Source organism: Nicotiana tabacum, chromosome 15 (genome assembly GCF_000715075.1).
Source record: "Nicotiana tabacum cultivar K326 chromosome 15, ASM71507v2, whole genome shotgun sequence".
NCBI classification, from domain to species: Eukaryota; Viridiplantae; Streptophyta; class Magnoliopsida; order Solanales; family Solanaceae; genus Nicotiana; species Nicotiana tabacum.
Window position 1 is genome coordinate 115737068 of NC_134094.1, and position 22912 is coordinate 115759979.

General features: G+C 39.8%; 2 protein-coding genes across 2 annotated transcripts; both read right to left on the reverse strand.

Moving 5' to 3' along the window:
* Window positions 1-522: 522 nt before the first annotated feature.
* Window positions 523-8010, reverse strand: LOC107806378 (uncharacterized). Its single transcript, XM_016630523.2, has 3 exons — window positions 7631-8010; window positions 4309-4457; window positions 523-867 (listed from the first exon to the last, which is right to left on the reverse strand). The coding sequence occupies exons 1-3, from the start codon at window positions 7814-7816 to the stop codon at window positions 729-731; spliced, it is 474 nt and encodes a 157-aa protein (XP_016486009.1). The 5' UTR covers window positions 7817-8010; the 3' UTR covers window positions 523-728.
* An 11624-nt stretch (window positions 8011-19634) lies between these two features.
* On the reverse strand, window positions 19635-22436 carry LOC107806379 (protein LEAD-SENSITIVE 1). The gene is made up of 2 exons (XM_016630524.2): window positions 22298-22436; window positions 19635-20604 (listed from the first exon to the last, which is right to left on the reverse strand). The coding sequence occupies exons 1-2, from the start codon at window positions 22389-22391 to the stop codon at window positions 19859-19861; spliced, it is 840 nt and encodes a 279-aa protein (XP_016486010.1). The 5' UTR covers window positions 22392-22436; the 3' UTR covers window positions 19635-19858.
* Window positions 22437-22912: the final 476 nt, after the last annotated feature.

The window sequence follows — 22912 nt, forward strand, 5'->3', positions numbered from 1 at the left end:
TAACATGTAAACTTCGACTGATGCTGCTAATATAGAATAATTCGACAAATGATGGTATAGGATAGGCTGAGATGAGTATAGTAAGTGATGTTATAGTTGAAGTACGAGAGAAGAGGTCTACATTCTTCACTTGTTTCTTTTTTTCTTTGAAGATACTTGTGGAACGACGTTTCCGTCCTTTGAAACACAACTAATATTGTTATATTCGGTTTTAGTAATGAGTTAATGAAATTTGAGAGATGTTTTACTACATTGCTTGCGTATTTTGATATCCTTGATTTGCAAACAAATATATGCAGTATAATCATATCCCTGATAAAGAATAGGCAGAGCAGCTAAACTGAGAGGAAATGGTCTACTATGCCCACTTACAATCTGAATAAAAGAAAATTACCCTGCAAACAGAATTTACAGCAACGAGGGTCTTTGCAACTTTTGCTTTCACTTTTCAAAATTTAAGAGTAAGAAAGAATCATCTTTAGCTGGTAATCAAGCATAAAAAGGACATAATTCAAAGGAATACGGAGGCAAAGTCGCAGCATATTGCCTTCAACGGGTTAATAGAAAATTGTGTAGCTAAACAGAGGCTCTTGATCTTGTACAATATAATTTTACCCTTTACAGTTTTTGCATTTGTACAGGGATTCCCAGTTTACTAAAAAACGCTAAAGCCTCAAATACTATAGATGAGAGTAAAGTTGAACTGTATGCTTTGACTTGAACAGAGATCATTGATCTGCATTTATCCCGAAAATTCGAACCTTGTGCATGTTTGGAAATTTGGCAACCACGAGTATAAAAACTGCGAATGTATTGAAGAACAGCATCGGGTGCTGATAGTCAGTTGTATGGGAAGCGATCAAGTACCTATTGAACGAAGCAAGTATTAGAACATATCAGTAAATGCACCTCATGGAAAAGGTGAGATCGTCTTAAACAAGCACGAAAGATCATTTAAACAAAGAATATATTTTCTCGAGGAAAGAGAGAAGAGAGTCCACTGTGTCTAGCAGAGATCAAACGAATGGATAAATCAAGTCCTATCAATATCATTAGAACAAAGGCTGCACTCATTGTTACTTTTGAATATAATAGACGAGGACAGGAGCCATCTCCCCTTGCTCTTTATCATCTCAGCTTTCTTTAAATTTGCCAAGCATTTGTATATACCCTTAAGTGCAGCAAGATCATGCATATGTGAAAGTATCATTTACAAGACAGAATACCATTCAATTAGTACCAAACATATGCTTCAAATTCACATCCTTAAGAGTCTCGTATTTAAGATGTCAACCCTGGTGTAGCAGAACTCAACTTTCAATTAAATAGATTAAGGCAATTGGGTAACAGAAATATATATTGGTTTGTTCACAAGATGGTAGTACAAGTAAAAGTCAATTGAGAAGCAACAGTAGCATTAATAAGCCTTTGAGACCAAAACTTCTATCAGCAGACAATAGACAACTCAAGGATTTTTCCATCACCCAAAAGAAACTGAAAAAAAAAAAAAAAACTGATCCTTTTTTGGTCAAGTTTACTCCACTTCACCTTCCATCTTACCTTTCTTTTCTTTCTTTCTTTTTTTTTTTTCCTTTTTGGTTGCGGAGGGTGTAAGTTCAGAGTGGCTGTTGTGGAGTGTTCTGACTTGCAAACCATTGCAGAAACTGAACTATGGGTATGCTAATTGTTTACTCAGGAAAATGCTAGAAGACCTAAAACTTATGGGATTATCCATCTTTTTGTATCTCTTTCTGTTTCATTCAAGAAGAAAATCATATCATTCTAAACAAACAAGACGTTGACCTTGACTAAACAGGTCGATAGTCTTTTTAAGAAGTATTGCAATAATAAAGAGAATGTTCAACATCATCATTTAATTGGCATAAAGTAAAACGAGTCTTAGGATTTTCTAAGTTATGTTCCTTGGTGACTCACCTAATGAGGAGAGAGGAAGAGGGAAAGCAACAGCATGTCTTTATGGATGGAAATGATATATGTTCATAGCAGTGTTTAAAAAAGCGCCCACTTCCTCGCTTTAAGCGAAGCGAAGCGAGAAGGGGCACGCTTCAGCATGGTGAAGCGACTCAGGTGTAGAAAAGCGACCGCTTCCCACTAAAAAGCGAGAAGCGGGAAAGCGAAGCGAAGCGAGAGAAGCGCCCGCTTCTGTGTTTTAAAACAGACCCAGCCCTATTTTATTAAAAACGAGATTTTGTGATTAAACACTAGTCTTTCATTAATCGAACAGCAGCGACTAGGGTGTTAAAGCAGAGACACTGGTCGACTTCTTCATCGACTTCTGATTTATGAAAGCATCTGAAAGCATCAACTAGGTTTCTTCTTCTTCTTCTTCAACTTCAAGTTCAACTCTTCAACAGCAACAGGTATGTTCTGATTTTCCTCCTTCTTCTTCTTCTTTTTCTTTTTCTTTCACTGTTTAAACGTCCAAAAAGCAGCGAAATGCTGGCGAATTTTTTTTTTTTACCTTCGGTTCTTTCTTAGAAAATTACTGCCCAGTTTGTAGAAGAATAGGATGCTCATTTTGTGCTTTAATTGATGCTACTCTTTAGTTTTTTAATTGAAGTATTGAACATTTGCTTACAATTACATGTGTTGTCTATGCAGTATTTATTTTAATTTTTTTTTTAAATTTCGCTTCACTTCAAAAAAGCGAGCGCTTCGCTTCTCGCTTCCCGCTTCCCGCTTTAAGCGAAATGGGGGCTGTCGCTTTTCCTCGCTTCACGCTCTTCACAACATTGGTTCATAGAGAAAGAAACTAGGAAAAATAGATAAACGGCCCCTCAAAGTTGGCTCCAGTTTTCATTTTGACACCTCAACTAAGATAAGTACCTATTGCACACTCCAACAAAGTTAATTGGAACTACATCTATGTTTCCTAACATATGAATAAATCAAACAAACCACTAAAGTAACATATCTGGATAATGAAATAAAGTCATAAAAACTCGAAGTAAAAAAGATTCTATAATATCCAAATCAAATATATATTATTCAAATTGATAGGTTATCGGGATTACATGATTTTAGGTTATGGTTTCTAATACGGCTTCCACCAGAAACTGTTTATAGCATTAGATCTAGAGAATTACCTCAGATTAAAGTGATATTTCGATGGAGAAGCTACGCTTTCAGCACAATTATATTGCATACACTTATTGTGTGTACGCGGAAGATATACAATCTTATATAATTACTAGTTCCACATCAAATTATTCCTGCAATGCATAAAGGACCAGTTGGACCGATAGTTTAACCAATCATACCATAAAAACCAGAAAACAATAGCTTTTCTAGTTCAATATCCAGTCCCAGACCAAAAGAAATTCAAGTTTAGCATGAACAATGTTATGTTACAAACCAAGGCAATAATGTTCTGAAGATTTCACTCTTACAGTACACGATTGCAGATTTTCTAGGTCCTTTTATTCTTTTATGCAGATCTCACTGAATATCATATGGTGTTTCATTTTTCGTTCCCTTCCTTTTAAAGTAGAACACACAGCTACAGCAACTAACCATTATACATTATGCTGTTTCAAGTACAGCATCGATCCTCTCTCGCAATTGCATAGTCTCGCTTGGTCACAATAGATGAAGCTTTACATATAACTCTTCCATGCTTTATATTATTGGGGATTTCTTTTCTAACATCTGCCTTACATACTTACATAAGGTCAATATCAAATTAAAGGCACCGGAGGCCTCAAACTCACCCAGAATTGGAGAATGAAATTACAAAGGAAAAAAGAAAAAGAAATCTGCCTTTCATATAGCTGAACCAATGCTCATCAGTTCACTTCTTTAACTCAAAGACTCCAACTAACTTTTTCAATAACCAAGAAATCCGTTGTTTCCTACTTCGATACTCGGTGTATAATGGTCCATCCCCTGCTCTTCTCCACTTAAATATCAGACTTGGTTCACAGTAGGATTTAACTCGTGGCGTGCGCCTCAAATCCCCAAACTAACTTAAGCCCCGAATTACCAATTTGCTGTTAAAAAGCTATGTAAATTAGCACATTAGTCTTCTAGCTGATGCTCATAATTGCATCCTGCTACAACCTCCATACACATAATTTATGTAATATATGCTTAGTTCACTAAGATTGTAAATATGTGCCCTATTATTACTCCAAAGAATTAAGGGGTCGTTTAGTTTGTTGATTACTTATAGAGAGATTATAATTTCCATACACTGTAGATATGTGCCCTATTAGTAATCCACAGCATCAATGATATCATAGCCAAAAAGCCCAACCAATGATTTACACTAAAAAAATGAATACTTACAGCACCACAGGAACAACTGTCAGAAACTTCCTATTGGGAGTAAGCTGCTTTCCATTATCCATTTGCTCCCACCAAGTCAACCTGTTGTAGATACCCTGGTCTTCAGCAAATGGTGTTCCCTTCTTCCAGTGAAAAAAGTGATACGTGACCTAAAGGGAAAAGACAAGATTATGCACAAATGAGATAGAAAAGGCAGCTAGGTGCACAACAAGCTTCCCAACCCTGTTATATCACTGGTTAATTTCACGATCGTTTCTATTATTCAGATTTCAGAGGAATAACAAAATTTCGTACCAGAAAGGAAAAAACAAATTAGCACCTTGGTAAGTTAGTATTTTACCCACTTATCTCTTCTTTAATCTTAGACTTTTGCTATGTTTAATTGATAAAATAGTGCATTTACAGTGGTTTACTCCCATTTTACAGATCTGTGTGATTTAGAAGTGATCGGGAAAGAAATCAAGTGAAAACAAGTAAAAAAGGAGCTCAAATGAAGAACTGGAAATCTGGTCAAAAGAGTACCCTTCGCGAACACGAAGTCTGGCCACGAACGCAAAGGTCAACCAGTCAACAACCCTTCGTGAATGCGAAGGACCAGCCGCAAAAGCGAAGAAGGTTTTCTGGCAGAACTGGGCAGAACTCTTCGCGAACGAGAAGCACTTTACGCGAACGCGAAGAAGGTTTTCTGGGCATTAACTGGGCAGAAATGGAATTTCACATTTTTTGTCCCAAAATACATAAAACTCGGCCTAGCTCGTTTTGGAAGATATCTGTGGCAGAATACAAGTTTTGGAGAGCTGGGGTTCTACACCACACTTGGGGATTGAAGATTTGAAGTCCTTCGATGATAAATTCTTAATCTTTTGCTCATTTCTTCAATTTCTTGCTTTGTATTGAATATCTAAGTGTATAGTATTTCATTCCATTATTTGATTCTTGTTTATGGAAATACTCATTATTCAAGTTTGGATTAAAACTCTTGTTATGCTTATGTATTGAATGATTTTTATTAATTATGAAGTGAGTTGATTATTTTTTTAATTATTCTTATTCTTTAATGTTTCCAAAGGGATTAGGTAATCCTAGGACTCGCCCATTAACTTCGGTTTAAATATAGGAAAAGGTAAATTCAGGGTTGGGATAGATTAATTAACAAGAACTTGAGGTGTTAATCCTCATTTTGTAGATTCTACCCAGGGATAAGATTGAACTACTTGTAGCCACATTCGGGCATACTTAATTCTCTTAATTGTTTTAGGGAACATTACCACACCTACTAAATCTCTTAGGTATGAAGTATCTTAATATTTTCCATGGAATATAACAGAGCACACAAGTCAAATATATTTCTACAAAATGGTAGTAAGAAAAGCTTTAGCCACTATAAGGGAAAGGTACTAACACCATAATGGATGATGATAAATTTCAACTCAAGGTTTTAAATTTTAAGTTAGCCAAAACAATTCGCTTCTGGGAAAAGGTTCCCATAAAAATGATGGTATTTGTTTAGAAGTCATTCAAAATTAAAATATACTTCTGAACAAGAGACAATGTTTTGTGCAAAGATGTTACCCATTCTTTAAAGGATAAAGTTATTCTTTATAAAAAGGTATCATCCAATCTTTAAGGGTACATTTGTTCTTGCAAAGGTATGTTCGTTACCTTGTTGAATCACTAGAAATACCTACCCCACCAAAAAATCTAAACTTGTTTTCCTTTTTTTGATAAGGTAATAAATTTTATAAAAGAAGGGCAAGTACATGCATCTATATAAGAAGTATACCAAAAAGTAAAAAACCTTTAAAAAAACATGATTTTCTACAAATAAAACCCAATCATCTATACAAATAGGAACCTCATGGGTGCACCAAAAATAGAGGTAAAGAGCCTATTCCTCAAGTGTACAAGATCTTTCTCTACTCCATCAAAAGCTCTCATATTCCTCTCACTAAAAACAACCCACATGGGTGCGTGCTAGAGGAGCAACACCCCAAGCCTTGCATCTTCTCTTATGTCTTCTGAAGACCCAACTAAATATAGCTTCTTTCACCGTGCCCGACATCACTCACTCGATACCAAACCAACTAAAAATCCCTCCCCCCAAAAAAAAAAAATAAGAAGCTATCCGACAATGTAAAAGGAGGCAATTCATATTTTATCCCCGCGAAGCACCAACTAACACGAGTAATCTTCCTCTTCCTAAAATTCTTCACCGTCAAAATTACCTGTCTTGTAGCTAGCCAAGTGAAAAATCACACCTTTTCTCGGTACCCAGGGATTCCATACTGAATTATGTGGAAAGACCGGCTCCTCCCTAGTTAGAAGCTTCTCATAATAACAACAACAAACCCGGTGTAATCCCACATACAAGCTTCTCATAATATGACTCAAAGAAAACGTAATTTTCCCCGGCACTCCATCTCCGCGCATCATTGTCTATCTTGCGAAACTTGTTGATTCTGAAGGAGTCCGAGCAAGTTTTGACATTCTTCTACCTCGCAGTCTTGCAAATTCCTTCTAAACCTCACACTCCATTGCACTTCTTCCCCTTGTAGACTCCACGTCCTTTGGACATACATCTTCTTTTGGCTTGAAATATTGTACATATTCGGATATGTGATTCTCAAAGCACTATTCCCGCACCACCTATGCTCCCAAAAACTAATCCTCCTCCTGTCCCCTACCCTAAATGTGATGTTCTCATTAAACTCTTCCCACCCCTTTAAGTGAAATATTACTCCGGAACTTCTTTTTTGAGTGCACGTTAGAAGATTCCGGAGTGATTTTGCTGTATATTTGGGAGTAAGACATCACTTTGCTATTTGCACCTACTATGAAGACGGCGCATTCCATAGCATGCCAATGCCTCGGATCGATCTTCACGTTCAAAACTCTTTCACTTCCTCTATTGTTAACTATTGTCTGTTTGTTGATTAAATGTTCTTAATATTTCAATCTCTAAAAAAAAATCCAACAGAATAAAGGTACGGATTCACTATGTATTCCTTATGCCACAGACCGGTGACATTTGAGAATCACAAGGAAAGTAGACATGTACCTGAATGACCTGTAAAAGTCAATCAAACTAGAAGCAGAAAACAAAAATATCCGGAGTTTAAGTAGCCATAGGTAGGTTATCATACAGCTCATCCAACAGAAAGCCCATCTAAGAACCAGTCCCTCCCAAAATCCCAGATTTCCAAAACCATAATAACATAATCAAGAACGGATAATGCTAAATCAGATCACAAAAATTAGAGAGTTGGCATCATAAAAGCATCCACATATTAGGGGAAAAAAAGCATAAGATAAAAGGTCGTACAAGGAAATGAGAGAGATTGACGATGGTCCAAGCTATGCCGGGTGAGACGCCAAAGACAGAGAGCACAGCCATCCACGAGAAGAAAAGAATGAATATGTAAATGGTCCAGACCCCAGGGTAGGTGAACCACTCAGTGTTCCGATTCAGATCCGTCGTAGGAGCAGCCCTCACATAATAATTCGCCATCCAAAATGGATCGAAAAATACTTTCTATCCACACCGTCTGTAGCTAAACGTTAGTGTGTGTATATACATAAATAAGCAAAGACAAATATGAATTTGGAGAAGAAACCTTTCAATATAAGCAATCGCCAATGTCAGATAGAAATGGCGAATATTATCGCACAAAGTCCAAGTATAAGGGAATGGGATGGGTTCAACTGTTCAAGGAAAGGAGGCTGGCTGCGATTGGTAGGGGGTGGTGGGACCGCTAAGGGGCCTTCATCTCTTCTTCTGTTTAACAAATGAAAGAAATTATTTCCCCTTTTTTTTCCTCAAAAAATGATAGATAGATATTTTTAGTCCTAACTTCTTTTTTCCTTTTTCTTTTTTTGGTTATTCTTTTTTATTTCAGCAAATAGCAATAAACTAGTTCCAACTAATTGTAGGGAAAGTACACAAATAGCACTTTTAGGGCTGCTATTTAAGAATTATCCAATATTTATTTTATCCTGAAAATTTGAACTAAACATCTTAACTTTAGGACTATGTGTCTGAAAAATTGAACTAAAAAACTGAAATTCAGGATATGCCGACTAATTTCTAAATAACAGCCCTCTAAAATAGCTATCTGGTGTCATTTCTACCTAATTGTATAGTTAATTTGACTTTTAACCCTCCGTCCGATTAATTCATTGATTTATAGTATTTTTCTTTCAGAAGTTAATTGCCATTGTTTAATATGCTTTTTCATAATTTAATCATAATGTGACTACTATTTTCATTAACTTAATATCTATTGGAGGAAAACCCTCACCAAGTAGTTGAAAGTTTAGGTAATCAACCAACTGAGACAACTCAAATTTGATTCTCTTTTAATTTAACTATTACTTGTTAATTTAGAATATTATGAATGGAGACCCTCCAAAAGGTGTTACTTAGTATAAAAGACATTCTGATGCACAAAACATTCTGTATTAATACATAGTCCGGGGAAGGGCTGCACCCCTAAGCAAGTGTAGTTCATCGGTTCCACCGAATGCTCCTATCTATCGGAAAAGATCGTGTGAGTGTGCAGTTATGCTTCAATGCCCGGGAACATGAAGGAATTGAGAGCCCCTCGGTGAATAAAGAAAACCTAGAACAAAAATGGTTAATGACTGCTTCTACAGCTCGAACCCGCAGCGTAAAGGTATTTCTTAGTATGTGAAAACAAAATAGGATGAGCCGGTCCAAGGTCGATACTGGATTAGGCTTGATAAGTGCATCTCGACTTGGCTCAACTCGACGGCAAGGCCTTGTAACGACCCGGCCGGTCGTTTTAAGAGTAATAACCCTGATCCCCTATTTACTGCCTCTCATATCTATTTCTGCTATTGTGACTTGCCGGGAGGTTTCGATTCAGTTTTTAGAGTGTTTTGGGACACTTAGTCCCTAAATGGAAGTTTAAGCCTTAGAATTTGGACCGTAATCGGAACTGTGTGAAGACGACTCCGGAATGGAATTTTGTCGGTTCCATTAGCTCCATTAGGTGATTTTAGGTTTAGGGGCGTGTCCGGATTTTGTTCTGGAGGTCTATAGCTCATTTAGGCTTGAAATGGCTAAAATAGGAATTTAAGTTTGGAAGTTTGACCGGGGAGTTGACTTTTTGATATCGGGGTTAGAATCCAGTTCCAAAAATTTTTATAGCTCTGTTATGTCACTTATGACTTGTGTGCAAAATTTGAGGTCAATCGGATTTGATTTGATAGATTTCGACATCGAATGTAGAAGTTGAAAATTCTTAAGTTTCATTAAGCTTGAATTGGGGTGTGAATTGTGATTTTAGTATTGTTTGATGTGATTTGAGGTTTCAAATAAGTTCGTATGATATTTTAGGACTTGTTGGTATTTTTGGTTGAGGTTCTGAGGGCCTCGGGTGAGTTTCGGATGGTTAACGGATCAAAAGTTGGATCTAAACAGCTGCTGCAAAAGTTGCTGCAATTTCTTCTGCTGGAAATACAGAAATCGAGCCCGGAATAGAAGCCCAGAAGTCGCGCCCAGGGTCGAAGGCCAGGGTCGAGGGCCATGATCGAAGGCCAGAATCGAGGGCCTGGATTGAAACCATGATCGATGCCCAGGATCGAAGGTCAAGATCGAGGCCCAGGATCGAGGGCCATGATCGAAGCCTTAATCGAGGGCCAGGATCGAGGCACGACCGAGGGCTGCCTGGACAGAATTATAAAACATGGGACTTCGTCCCTTGTGCCATTTTTGACGAATTGGAGCTTGAGGAGAGGCGATTTTTGATAGATTTTCAAGGAAAAATATTTGGGTAAGTGATTCTAACTCGGATTTGGTCAATATACACGAATATATCATTATTTTCATCATTTAATTAGTGTGTTGAGATGGAAATTTGGGAAAAAATTTAGAAATCTCATAGAAACGAATTTGTTTGAGATTTCGGTGTCGATTCGGAGTCGAATTTGAGTGAAACTGGTATGGCTGGACTCATAATTGAATAGGTTGTCGAATTTTGTGAGTTTCGTCGGATTCCAAGACGTGGGCCCCAAAGGCGATTTTTGAGTTAATTTCGGATTTTTTTATTATTATTGAAAAATGTAGTATTTTCTTATGAAATTGATTCGTATAATTTTTGTTGACTGTATCGAATTATTTTGGCTAGATTCGAACCATTCAGAGTCGGATATTCGTGGAAAAGGCATTCTTACCGATTGACTAAGCTTGGTTCGAGGTAAGTGGTTTGCCTAACTTTGCGGGGGGGAAATCCCCGTAGGATTTGTACTGTTTTTGATATATGAGCGTCGTGTACATGAGGTGACGAGTACGTATACGGGCTAATTGTGTAAACAAACCCGATTTTTCTACTAAGTAATAACCTGATTTCCTTCTTATTTGAGTTCCATCAGCATGTGTAGTATCCGGCTAGACTAGAATAACATGCCTACTTGCCTTAACTTTTTACTTGAACTACGTGCAATATGTTTAGTAAATTTACATGTCTTTCCTTAACTGGTACTTAGGTTGAACTGTAGAACTTCGTGTCGTAACTATTGAATTCTATTGTTTGGCTACATATTTACTTTGGGACTACGGAACGGTATTCCGGGAGATCCCCTTGTACTGCATATTTACTTTGGGACTACAGAACGGTATTCCGGGAGATCCCCATGTACTCCATATTTACTTTGGGACTACGAAATGGTATTCCGGGAGATCCTCATGTACTGCATATTTACTTTGGGCTACGGAACGGTATTCCAGGAGATCCCCCTCTTTTGCATATTTACGTTGGGACTACGGGACGGTATCTCACGAAATCCCCTGTTGTTATCTCTGTGTACTGAGCTGTTGTCTTCCATGATTTCATTCTTGTTAGATTTAAGTCTTTATTTTACTGCGATATTTCATTTTGGCCTTGCTTTATTATCATATTACAGTATGGCACAGATCTGACCTCATCACTACTCTACCGAGGTTAGGCTTGGCACTTACTGGGTACCGATTGTGGTGTACTCATGCTACTCTTCTACACATATTTTTCGTGTGTAGATCTAGGTACTCCTTATCAGCCGCACTATCAGTGGGCTGGGACAGCTTTGGAGACTTCAAGGTATATCTGTCGCGTCCGCAGACCCCGGAGTCCTCTTCTACTCTTCCCCATTTCCATTATCTTCTGTATTTTTTTTAATAGATTCTGATATATAGAAATACTAGATTTTCCTCATGTAGTTTGTGATTCACGATGTTCCGGGTTTTGAAAATGTTGTGTAGTATATTGAGGAGTTAGTTGTTAAATTTATGTTTTCACTTTATTTATTTTGCAAAATGTTAAGCTTACCTAGTCATAGAGACTAGGTGCCGTCACGACATCATACGGAGGGGAAATTGGGTCATGATAAGTTGGTATCAGAGCTCTAGGTTCATAGGTGTCGTGAGTCACAAACTGGTTTATTAGAGTCTCGCGGATCGATACGGAGATGTCTGTACTTATCCTCGGGAGGCTATGGAACTGTTAGAAAATTTTCACTACTTTGATTCCTTGTCGTGCGAAAATTGTTTGTCTTCAAAAATTCTAAACTTCAGTATTATATTCTCTCACAGATGGTGAGGACACGTACAGGCGGATCTGATGACCAGGCACCTGCGCCCCCTGCTAGAATCGCGAGAGGCCGGGGCCGGGGTAGAGATCGAAGATGTCCACGTGGTGTAGCCAGAGCACCCGCACGAGCTGCTACAGAGGAGCCCCCAGTAGCTCCAGCTGGAGGGCAGACACCTGAGATACCTGTTTCTGCACCAGCCCTCCAAGAGACTCTAGCCCAGTTTCTGAGCATGTTCAGCATCTTAGCTCAGGCTGGATTGATCCCACTTGCTCCTGCCACATCCCAGGACGGGGGAGGAGCACAGACTCCCATTGCCGGTACTCCAGAGCAGCGGGTTCAGGTCGACCAGGTTCCAGAGATTGTACCAATACAACCGGTAGCTCCAGCTCAGCCCGAGGTTAGGGCAATAGCTTCTGAGGTGGAGCATCTCAGACTTGAGAGGTACAAAAAGTACCACCCACCTACCTTCAGCAGATTGGCTACAGATGATGCGTAGGATTTTCTGGAGGAGTGTTATCGTATTCTCCGTACTATGGGTGTAGTGGAGACGAGTGAAGTTTCTTTTACTACATTCCAGCTTAGAGGAGCAACCTATCAGTAGTGGCGTGCTTATGAACTAAGTAGTCCGGATGAGGCAGTTTCACTTACATGGACTCAGTTCTTAGACATATTTTTGAGAGAGTATGTCCTTCAGAGCCTCAGGGACTCATGGCGCGCGGAGTTTGAGCAGCTGCGCCAGGGATCCATGACTGTGTCAGAGTATGCAGTCTGTTTCAGTGATTTGGCCCGACATGCACCGGCCTTGGTTGCCATAGTTCGAGAGAGGGTTCGACGGTTTATTGAGGGAATCCACCCCAAAATTCGGATTAGTATGGCTAGGGAGTTGGAGATGGATATTTCCTATCAGCAGGTTGTGAGTATTGCCAGGAGATTGGAGGGCATGCTTGCTCGAGATAGAGAGGAGAGGGAGGCCAAGAGTTCTCGAGAGACAGGTTCTTATTCTGGTGCTCATACACCAGCAACTCGCCATGGTAGGGGTTTTGTGAGTCGCCCCGTTTATTCAGCTCTTCCAGCCGCCAGCGGTGTTCTAGCCCCTTCTAGGCCCTGGGAGCCTTATTATGCACCGCCAGTATCTAGTGTGCCTCCTACACGGGGTGTTCCTAGCGGCCAGTCCAGCAGATATGGTTAGAGCCAGTCACAGCAGCCACGCATTCCTAGAGCTTATTTTGAGTGTGGCGACACTCGCCATATGGTGAGGGATTGCCCCAGGATTAGGAGGGGTGCACCTCCACAGACTTCTCAGCCACAACATGCTCTACCGAGTCCTCAGGCTATGATTACAGCACTAGCTGCCACCCCACCTGCTCAGCCAGCCCGAGGTGGAGGTCGCCCTAGAGGGGTAGGCCAGGCCAGATATTATACCCTTCCTGCTTATACAGAGGTAGTTGCTTCTGATTTTGTCATTATAGGTATTGTTCCAGTCTGTCATAGATATGCGTCGGTATTATTTGACCCAGGCTCTACATACTCCTATGTGTCCTCTTATTTTTCCCCATATTTGGGCATATCTAGGGATTCTTTGAGTTCCCCTATTTTATGTGTCTACTCCTGTGGGAGATTCTCTTATTGTGGGCCGCGTGTATCAGTCGTGTTTGATTGCTTTTAGTGGTTTTGATACCAAAGTCGATTTATTATTGCTCAACATGGTGGACTTTGATATTATTTTGGGCATGGACTGGTTGTCGCCCCATTATGCTATTCTTGATTGTCACTCTAAGACCATGACACTGGCTATGCCAGGACTTCTGCGATTAGAGTGGAGAGGTACCTTAGAGTATACTCCTAGCAGAGTTATTTTATTTCTTAAAGCTCAACGAATGGTTGAGAAGGGGTGTGACGTGTATCTAGCTTATATGAGAGATGTCAGTATTGATACCCCTACAGTTGAGTCAGTTCCAGTAGCGAAGGACTTTCCAGATGTGTTTCCAGCTGATCTTTCGGGCATGCCGCCCGACAGAGATATTGATTTTGGCATTGATTTGTTGTCGGGCAATCAACCTATCTCTATTCCTCCATATCGTATGGCTCCTCCTGAATTGAAGGAGTTGAAGGAATAGTTATAGGAGTTGCTGCATAAGGGCTTCATTCGGCCCAGTGTGTCACCTTGGGGTGCTCCTGTCTTATTTGTGAAGAAGAAGGATGGTTCTATACGGATGTGTATTGATTACCGCCAGTTGAACAAAGTCACAGTGAAGAACAGGTATCCATTACCGCGTATTGATGACTTATTTGATCAATTACAGGGTGCTAAAGTGTTTTCCAAGATTGACTTACGTTCAGGATATCATCAGTTGAAGATTCAGGAGCCATATATCCCGAAGACTGCTTTCAGGACCAAATATGGTCACTATGAGTTTTTTGTTATGTCTTTTGGGCTAACCAATGCCCCAACAGCTTTTATGAACTTGATGCATAGTGTGTTCCGGCCTTATCTTGACTCATTCGTCATTGTGTTTATTGACGACATTCTGGTGTACTCCCGGACTCGAGAAGATCATGAGCAGCACCTGAGGACTGCACTTCAAACTTTGAGAGAAAAGAAGTTATATGAAAAATTTTCAAGGTGTGAGTTTTGGTTAGACTCAGTGGCATTCTTGGGTCATATAGTATCGAGTGAGGGGATCCAGGTAGATCCGAAGAAGATTAAAGCAGTGCAGAGTTGGCCCAGACCGTCCTCAGCTACAGAGATCCAGAGTTTTCTTGGTTTGGCGGTGTATTACCGTCGGTTTGTAGAGGGATTCTCATCTATTGCAGCACCTATGCCCAGGCTGACCCAGAAGGGTGCTCCGTTCAGGTGGACAGAGGAATGTGAGGAGAGCTTTCAGAAGCTCAAGACAGCTTTGACTACAGCGGTACAGCCCCAGTATTGGTATTACCTACAGGTTCGGGATCTTATACTATATATTATGATGCATCGCGGATTGGTCTCGGCGCGGTGTTGATGCAGGACGGTAGGGTGATTGCCTACGCGTCCAGATAGCTAAAGGTGCACGAAAAGAACTATCCTGTCCACGACCTTGAGTTAGCAGCTATTGTTCATACATTAAAGATTTGGCAGCATTATTTGTATGGTGTTCCTTATGAGGTTTACACCGATCATCGGAGTTTGCAGCATCTGTTCAAGCAGAAGGATCTTAATTTGCATCAGAGGAGGTGGTTGGAGCTGCTTAAGGATTATGATATCACCATTTTGTACCACCCTGGGAAGGCCAATGTGGTGGCTGATGCTTTGAGTCGCCGGGAAGAGAGTTTGGGGAGTTTAGCATATCTACGAGCAGCAGAGAGGCCATTGGCGTTGGATGTTCAGGCCTTAGCCAGCTAGTTTGTGAGATTGGATATTTTTGATCCGAGTCGAGTATTGGCTTGTGTGGTCTCTTGGTCTTCTCTTTATGATCGTATCAGGGAGGGTCAGTATGTTGACCCCCATCTACTCGTCCTTCAGGACAGGGTTCGGCGAGGTGATGCTAGAGATGTGACTATTGGTGATGACGGCGTGTTGAGGATGCATGGCCATATATGTGTGCCCAATGTAGATGGCTTGCGTGAGTTGATTCTCTAGGAGGCTCACAGCTCGCGGTACTCCATTCATCCGGGTGCCGCAAAGATGTATCAGGACTTGAAACAACATTACTGGTGGAGAAGAATGAAGAAAGACATAGTGAAGTATGTTGCTCGGTGCCTAAATTGCCAGCAGGTGAAGTATGAGCATAAGCGGTCGGGTGGGTTGCTTCAGATGTTAGAGATTCCGGAGTGGAAATGGGAGCGAATCACTATGGATTTCGTTGTTGGGCTCCCACGGACTCAGCGGAGGTTTGATGTAGTTTGGGTGATTGTGGATTGGCTGACCAAGTCGGCTCATTTCATTCCTGTGATGACTACCTATTCTTTCGAGCAGCTAGCTCGAATCTACATCCGTGAGATCATCAGGCTTTATGGCGTGCCGATATCTATTATCTCTGATCGGGATACGTAGTTTACATCACGGTTCTGGAGAGCTGTACAACATGAGTTGGGTACTCGGGTTGAGTTTAGCACAACATTTCACCCTCAGACGGATGGACAATCCGAGCGCACTATTCAGATATTGTAGGATATGCTTCACGCTTGTGTGATAGATTTTGGGAGTGCTTGGGATCGGTTTTTGCCACTTGCGGAGTTTGCTTACAATAACACTTATCAGTCTAGCATTCAGATGGCACCGCATGAGGCTTTGTATGGTAGGCGGTGTCGGTCCCCAGTGGGTTGGTTCGAGTCGGGCGAGGCTAGATTATTGGGTACAGACTTAGTTCAAGATGCCCTGGATAAGGTGATGGTGATTCAGGATCGACTTCGCACAGCTTAGTCCAGACAGAAGAGCCATGCGGACCGGAAGGTTCGTAATGTTGCATTCATGGTTGAAGAGCGGTTCTTGCTCCGGGTTTCGCCTATGAAGGGTGTTATGAGGTTAAGAAAGAAGGGCAAGCTGAGCCTACGGTTTATTGGTCCCTTTGAGGTGTTGCGACGAGTTGAGGAAGTTGCTTACGAGCTTGCCTTACCTCCCATACTAGGGGGAGTTCATCCGGTATTTTATGTTTTGATGCTCCGGAAGTATCACGACGATCTGTATCATGTGTTGGATTTCAGCTCAGTCCAATTGGACAAGGATTTATCTTATGTTGAGGAGCCAGTTGCTATTTCAGACAGGCAGGTCAGAAAGCTAAGGTCAAAGAACATTGCTTCTGTGAAGGTTCAGTGGAGGGGACAGCCGGTCGAGGAGGCGACTTGGGAGACCGAGCAGGATATGCGCAGCCATTATCCTCATCTTTTCACCACTTTAGGTATGTCTCTATACTCGTTCGAGGACGTAACGACCTGGCCGGTCGTTTTAAGAGTAATAGCCCCGATCCCCTATTTACTGCTTCTCCCATATCTATTTTTTGCTATTGTGACTTGCCGGGAGGTTTCGTTTTGATTTTTGGAGTGTTTTGGGACACTTAGTCCCTAAATTAAGGTTTAAGCCTTAGGATTTGGACCGTAGTCGGAACTGTGTGAAGACGATTCCAGAATGGAATTCCTTCAATTCCGTTTAGCTCTGTTAGGTAACTTTGGGTTTAGGGACGTGTCCGGATTTTGTTTTGGAGGTTTGTAGCTCATTTAGGCTTGAAATGGCTAAAATAGGAATTTAAGTTTTGAAGTTTGACCGAGGAGTTGACCTTTTGATATCGGGGTCGAAATCCAGTTCCGAAATTTTTTATAGCTCTGTTATATCATTTATGACTTGTGTGCAAAATTTGAGGTCAATCTGACTTGATTTGATAGGTTTCGGCATCGAATGTAGAAGTTGGAAATTCTTAAGTTTCATTAAGCTTGAATTGGGGTGTGAATTGTGATTTTAGTGTTGTTTGATGTGATTTGAGGTTTCAAATAAGTTCGTATGATGTTTTAGGACTTGTTGGTATTTTTGGTTGAGGTCCCGAGGGCCTCGGGTGAGTTTCGGATGGTTAACGGATTAAAAGTTGGATTTAAACAGGTGCTGCAAAAGGTGCTGGAATTTCTTCTATTGGAAATATAGAAATCGAACCCAGGATCGAAGCCCAGAAGTCGAGCCCAGGGTCGAGGGCCATGATCGAAGGCCAGAATCGAGGGCCAGGATCGAAGCCATGATCGATGCCCAGGATCGAAGGTTAGGATCGAGGGTCATGATCGAAGCCTTGATCGAGGGCCAGGATCGAGACAGGACCGAGGGCTGCCTGGACAGAATTATAGAACATGGGACTTCCATTTTTGACGAATTGGAGCTTGAGGAGAGGCGATTTTTGATAGATTTTCAAGAAAAAATATTTGGGTAAGTGATTCTAACTCAGATTTGGTCAATATACACGAATATATCATTATTTTCACCATTTAATTAGTGTATTGAGATGGAAATTTGGTGAAAATTTTAGAAATCTCATAGAAACGATTTTTTTTTTGAGATTTCGGTGTTAATTCGGAGTCGGATTTGAGTGAAACTAGTATGGTTGGACTCATAATTGAATGTGTTGTCGGATTTTGTGAGTTTCGCCGGATTCCGAGACGTGGGCTCCACAAGCGATTTTTGAGTTTCAGATTTTTTTTATTATTGAAAAATGTAGTATTTTCTTATGAAATTGATTCGTATAATTTTTGTTGAGGGTATCGAATTATTTTGGCTAGATTCGAGCCATTCAAAGTTGGATATTCATTGAAAAGGCATTCTTACCGATTGACTGAGCTTGGTTCGAGGTAAGTGGCTTGCCTAACTTTGTGTGGGAGAACTCCCCGTAATATTTGTACTGTTTTTGATATATGAGCGCCGTGCACGTGAGGTGACGAGTACGTACACGGGCTAATTGTGTAAAAAAAACCCCGATTTTTCTACTAAGTAATAACCTGATTTCCTTCTTATTTGAGTTCCATCAGCATGTGTGGTATCCGGCTAGACTAGAATAGCATGCCTACTTGCCTTAACTGTTTACTTGAACTACGTGCAGCATGTTTAGTGAATTTATCTGTTTTTCCTTAACTGGTACTTAGGTTGAACTGTAAAATTTTGTGTCATAACTATTGAATTCTATTATTTGGCTGCATATTTTACTTTGGGACTACAGAACGGTATTCCGGGAGATCCCCCTGTACTGCATATTTATTTTGGGACTACGGAACGGTATTCCGGGAGATCCCCCTGTTCTGCACATTTACTTTGGGACTACGAGACGGTATCTCGGAAAATCCCCTATTGTTATCTGTGTGTACTGAACTGTTGTCTTCCATGATTTCATTCTTGTTAAATTTAAGTCTTTATTTTACTGTAGTATTTCATTCTATCTTGTGTTATTTTATATATATTGCTTTATTATTATTATATATATACCAGTAGGGCCCTGACCTGACCTCGTCACTACTCGACCGAGGTTAGGCTTGACACTTACTGGGTACCGATTGTGGTGTACTCATGCTACTCTCTGCACATATTTTTCGTGTGCAGATCCAGGTACTCCTTATCAGCCGCACTATCAGTAAGCTGGGACAGCTTTGGAGATTTCAAGGTATATCTGCCGCGTCCGCAGACCTCAGAGTCCCCTTCTACTCTTCACCATGTCCATTATCTTCTGTATTTCTTTTGATAGACTCTGATGTATAGAAACACTAGATTTTCCTCCTGTAGTTTGTGATTCACGATGTTCCGGGTTTTGGGAATGCTGTGTAGTATATTGAGGAGTTAGTTGTTAAATTTATGTTTTCATCTCATTTATTCCGCAAAATGATAGGCTTACCTAGTCATAGAGACTAGGTGCCGTCACGACGTCATACGGGGGAAAATTGGGTCGTGACAGGCCTAAACTTGAGAAAAGAGCAATTATGACGCTGCTAATCGTGCTGCACCTATGGTGATAACGGATTGATCTTCTTCTTCTTCTTCTTCTTCTTTTTTGGATAATTTTTAATGAATAGCAATATGTAGAGTGATGGTGTATATCAGAAAGTCTTGCTCTACAAATTATTTCTTCTGCGAAAATGTCTGCCTTAATCTCAGAGTAGCAAAATGACTACAATTAAACTTTGTTGCCTATTTACCCTCATTTACATTGGCTGCTTCCACTCAAAACAAAGGAAAAGGATAGCAAGATGATTATTTCCATAGCTTAGCAAATTCAATCAACAGGGAACCAAAACTAATAGACGATCATATATTCTTTGATGTATTTAAAAGAACAAAAGCGAACTTATTTTTGTCAATCAGAATTAATGTTACCAAGAATGGCAAGAACAAAAATCATGGGAGATATCACCAACAAAACAGGACATAGCATTTTGCTGGAGAAAAATAAAAGACTAGTCCAGCTATTTACAAAGACTAATCCAAACCTTCTTCAGACCCCTAATCTTCTCTGCTAATTTTGTTTCAATCACATCTTCGCCGCTTTTTAGCTGGTGCATCTGTTTGATTAAGAGTCACCTCTCTTGTATCACAATGGTCCTCATTGATGGGTTTCTTCGAGCTTTTGCTATGATGAAACGAAGTCAGTTCCTCCACTTTCACCTTAGTAACATCACTCCTCACACCAATGTCACTTGCATACCTCGTCAAACAATACATTCCAGCGGTTGCTAAGACTAAGCCAGCCGGATTTGACATGAATAACTTAAGGGGTGAAGAAGCAATAGCTGCCAAAGGAGCACCTATAACAGAGGCAGCTTGACCGCTCCTTCCAAGAGCATCTTGGTCCGGAACAAGAAGACCTGTTTTACAGTACAAGGCAAAATCTTCACAGTTATTCTTGAAGACATCATAGTTTCCAAAACCATTTTGAAGCAAGTACATGGCTCTATGGATCACTGCCTCTGGAAGATCAGACTGTGCAGTGGTGCATGTGCCACCTCGGAGTTTAGTAAGAAAAACTGAAGGGCTGGCTCCATAGTCAAAGCGATATAATAATCCATCACCCAGGAAGCAATCCAAGCAAGAGAGGACCACCCCACTTTCCTTTAGTTGAAATCCACAGTCAGGGATATTTGTACAGGTTAAAGACACATTTGTACTCGAAGCTGACGAGCATTCTAATGGAACAGAGAGAAGAATTGCATCTCCTGAAACAACATTTTGCCCACGCGTAAAATGGACAACTTTGCTCCCACCAACGTAGATTCCTGCTCATGAATTTTCAGACATTTGAGAATATGACACCAGCAACCAGTACTAGAATATCACTAAGATCATTTTCGGTGACAACAGATACTGGAATATAAATGACTGGTACGCTGACAAGAAAGAAATATATAAAAGAGTTGAAGCCTACTGTGCCTCATTCACTAATTAACAGAAAGTGTTATCATGGTAATACATCAATATCAAAGGTGATCAGTTATCCAAAATTCAGGAGACATGCATGTTAACTCTAGGATCTAGAGTATTAACATGACAGATATCCGATATTTCCTGCTACTTTTATTAATAGATAATTCTATTGTTGATATAAATGTACCAAGGAGGTACTAAATATGCATAGAAGAGAGTCCATGAGCTCCAGGATGTTTTCTTTGTTATTTACATAGTTCCTCCTACACCAAGAGTATAAATGTCTAAGATATCTAAACTTTACATGGGCAATATATTCCCTTTTTCCCCTCAATAACCTACTAATCCTTCTGTCCAAGGTTTCCAGTGAACATAGAGGTATAGTCCTACTACTAAATTATCATCTTATCAGAATTAACTCATTAGCATTTTCAAAAGCAGCACCTGAAATGGACATGCTTCTTAAAGAGAACCGTGTCATCGCTTGTATCCTTTTCTTATGCTTAATCCACTATGATTTAGCTAAGATAAATATTCTTTGCATGTTGATATAATCCAAATGCAAAATAAGGCCCACTGAGATCATACAACACCAAACATTCTCTAAGTCATACTATTCTTTTGGTTCATCAACTATATTTTCAGCAAATTCGGAGATCCATATGTTACGGAACTGATACTATCTATGCATCTAATAGGACAATCAAATTTTTGTCTAGATGAAAGTAGTACACTTTCACAAGTTCCATACGTAGTTGACTGGGGAGAAAATGAGTTTAAATGGATAGCCTAAAAATGAAGACTGTTTCGAGTCACATAACATTTCAAAGGCATTGTAATATCAGTGCTAAGTAAAAATCAGAGATTAACATACATTATTTTCTCAAATCCAAGAAAAATTTACCAAATGAAGAACCATCCATCCTGTAATACAAGTGAGTTCTATATTTATGCACATCCCCCACGCCAAAAAACAAATTTGTTGACCTCTAGATTTGTGAATGTCTGTAACATCTCAATACTTCATTTTTTTTCTTTTCTTTTACACTATTACGTAAGATAAAAATGTTAACAGCCAGGCATTTTCTTCTTAAAATTCCCTATACTAATTTGCACTCCACGGACACAGAAAAAAAAATTGCTGGCTACAGCCAGGAGTCCCATATTATAAGAAATATTAGATTGTTTCTGGAAAAGTTGACATTTTTTCACCTATACGAGATACCCAAGACGACCCACGAAGAGGAAGGCAACAAAGAGGAATAAAACACCTAAAATAAAAACCGTTAATTTCAATTGTATGCAATCAGCCAAATTTATCCACAATTGACAAAGAAGGCTGGTTGTATTCCACAATCATTTCTCTAATCTAAAGCCCAAATGCTACTAAATACAACGCAAGATTGTTCATATGCGGTAGTAATTTTAGCTATAACTGCAGTTTTTGGCCATTTCCAGTATCATGAAATGAAGAAAAAAGTTACTAACATCTTACATTAGGATTTACTGAAAGGGAAAATTAGTGAAATAGGGTTACAGACTGACCGTGATGAGAGTATGTGAAGACAGTTCTCCAAGTGTAGATATGATCGCCTGCTGCTATCTCACTCCTTTCTACTCTGTGAGACAGCAGACCCATCTCTTTCCTTCTTTCAGCTTTTGCCAATCTAGGTTTAAAATGATAAGTGAGCACAAGGTTTAAGAATTAAACGATAATTTAAAATATGTTATTGAATATATTATATTATGGATGTTCCTTTAGTACTCTGTTGTAAATAAGCTTCGTCAAGAAGTTTATCCATATGAGACTCCGCCATAAATATATTTATCTATTTAGTACTCTATTGGAAATAAGCCTCCTGAAGAAGCTTATCCTTTTGGTACTCCGTTATGGATAAATATTACCCATGATAGAAGATTATCTATATGTGGCACAACAATTTAGAGCAGCAGCTTACAAGCAGCTTACACAGCAGTTTACAAGCAGCATACACAACAGCTTCCTTTCTTCTATAAATAGAAGAGAATTCAGTTCATTATGTACATAAGTTTGAAGTCAGAATAATATATCAGTTTCTCTCTATACTTGTCTTTATTTTACAGTCTTTATTTTATAACACGTTATCAGCACGAGACTCTGCCATCTCGAGAAAATACTTT

What these genes read in the sequence shown, in the direction of transcription:
- LOC107806378 (XM_016630523.2), bottom strand. Translation starts at nt 7,816, where the DNA reads ATGGCGAATTATTATGTGAGGGCTGCTCCTACGACGGATCTGAATCGG. An exon ending in TCAATCTCTCTCATTTCCTT is followed by an intron (nt 4,458 to 7,630) that starts GTACGACCTTTT and finishes TTTTCCCTTTAG; the next exon opens with GTCACGTATCACTTTTTTCA. An exon ending in ACAGTTGTTCCTGTGGTGCT is followed by an intron (nt 868 to 4,308) that starts GTAAGTATTCAT and finishes TTCGTTCAATAG; the next exon opens with GTACTTGATCGCTTCCCATA.
- LOC107806379 (XM_016630524.2), bottom strand. Translation starts at nt 22,391, where the DNA reads ATGGGTCTGCTGTCTCACAGAGTAGAAAGGAGTGAGATAGCAGCAGGC. An exon ending in CTTCACATACTCTCATCACG is followed by an intron (nt 20,605 to 22,297) that starts GTCAGTCTGTAA and finishes ATTCATGAGCAG; the next exon opens with GAATCTACGTTGGTGGGAGC.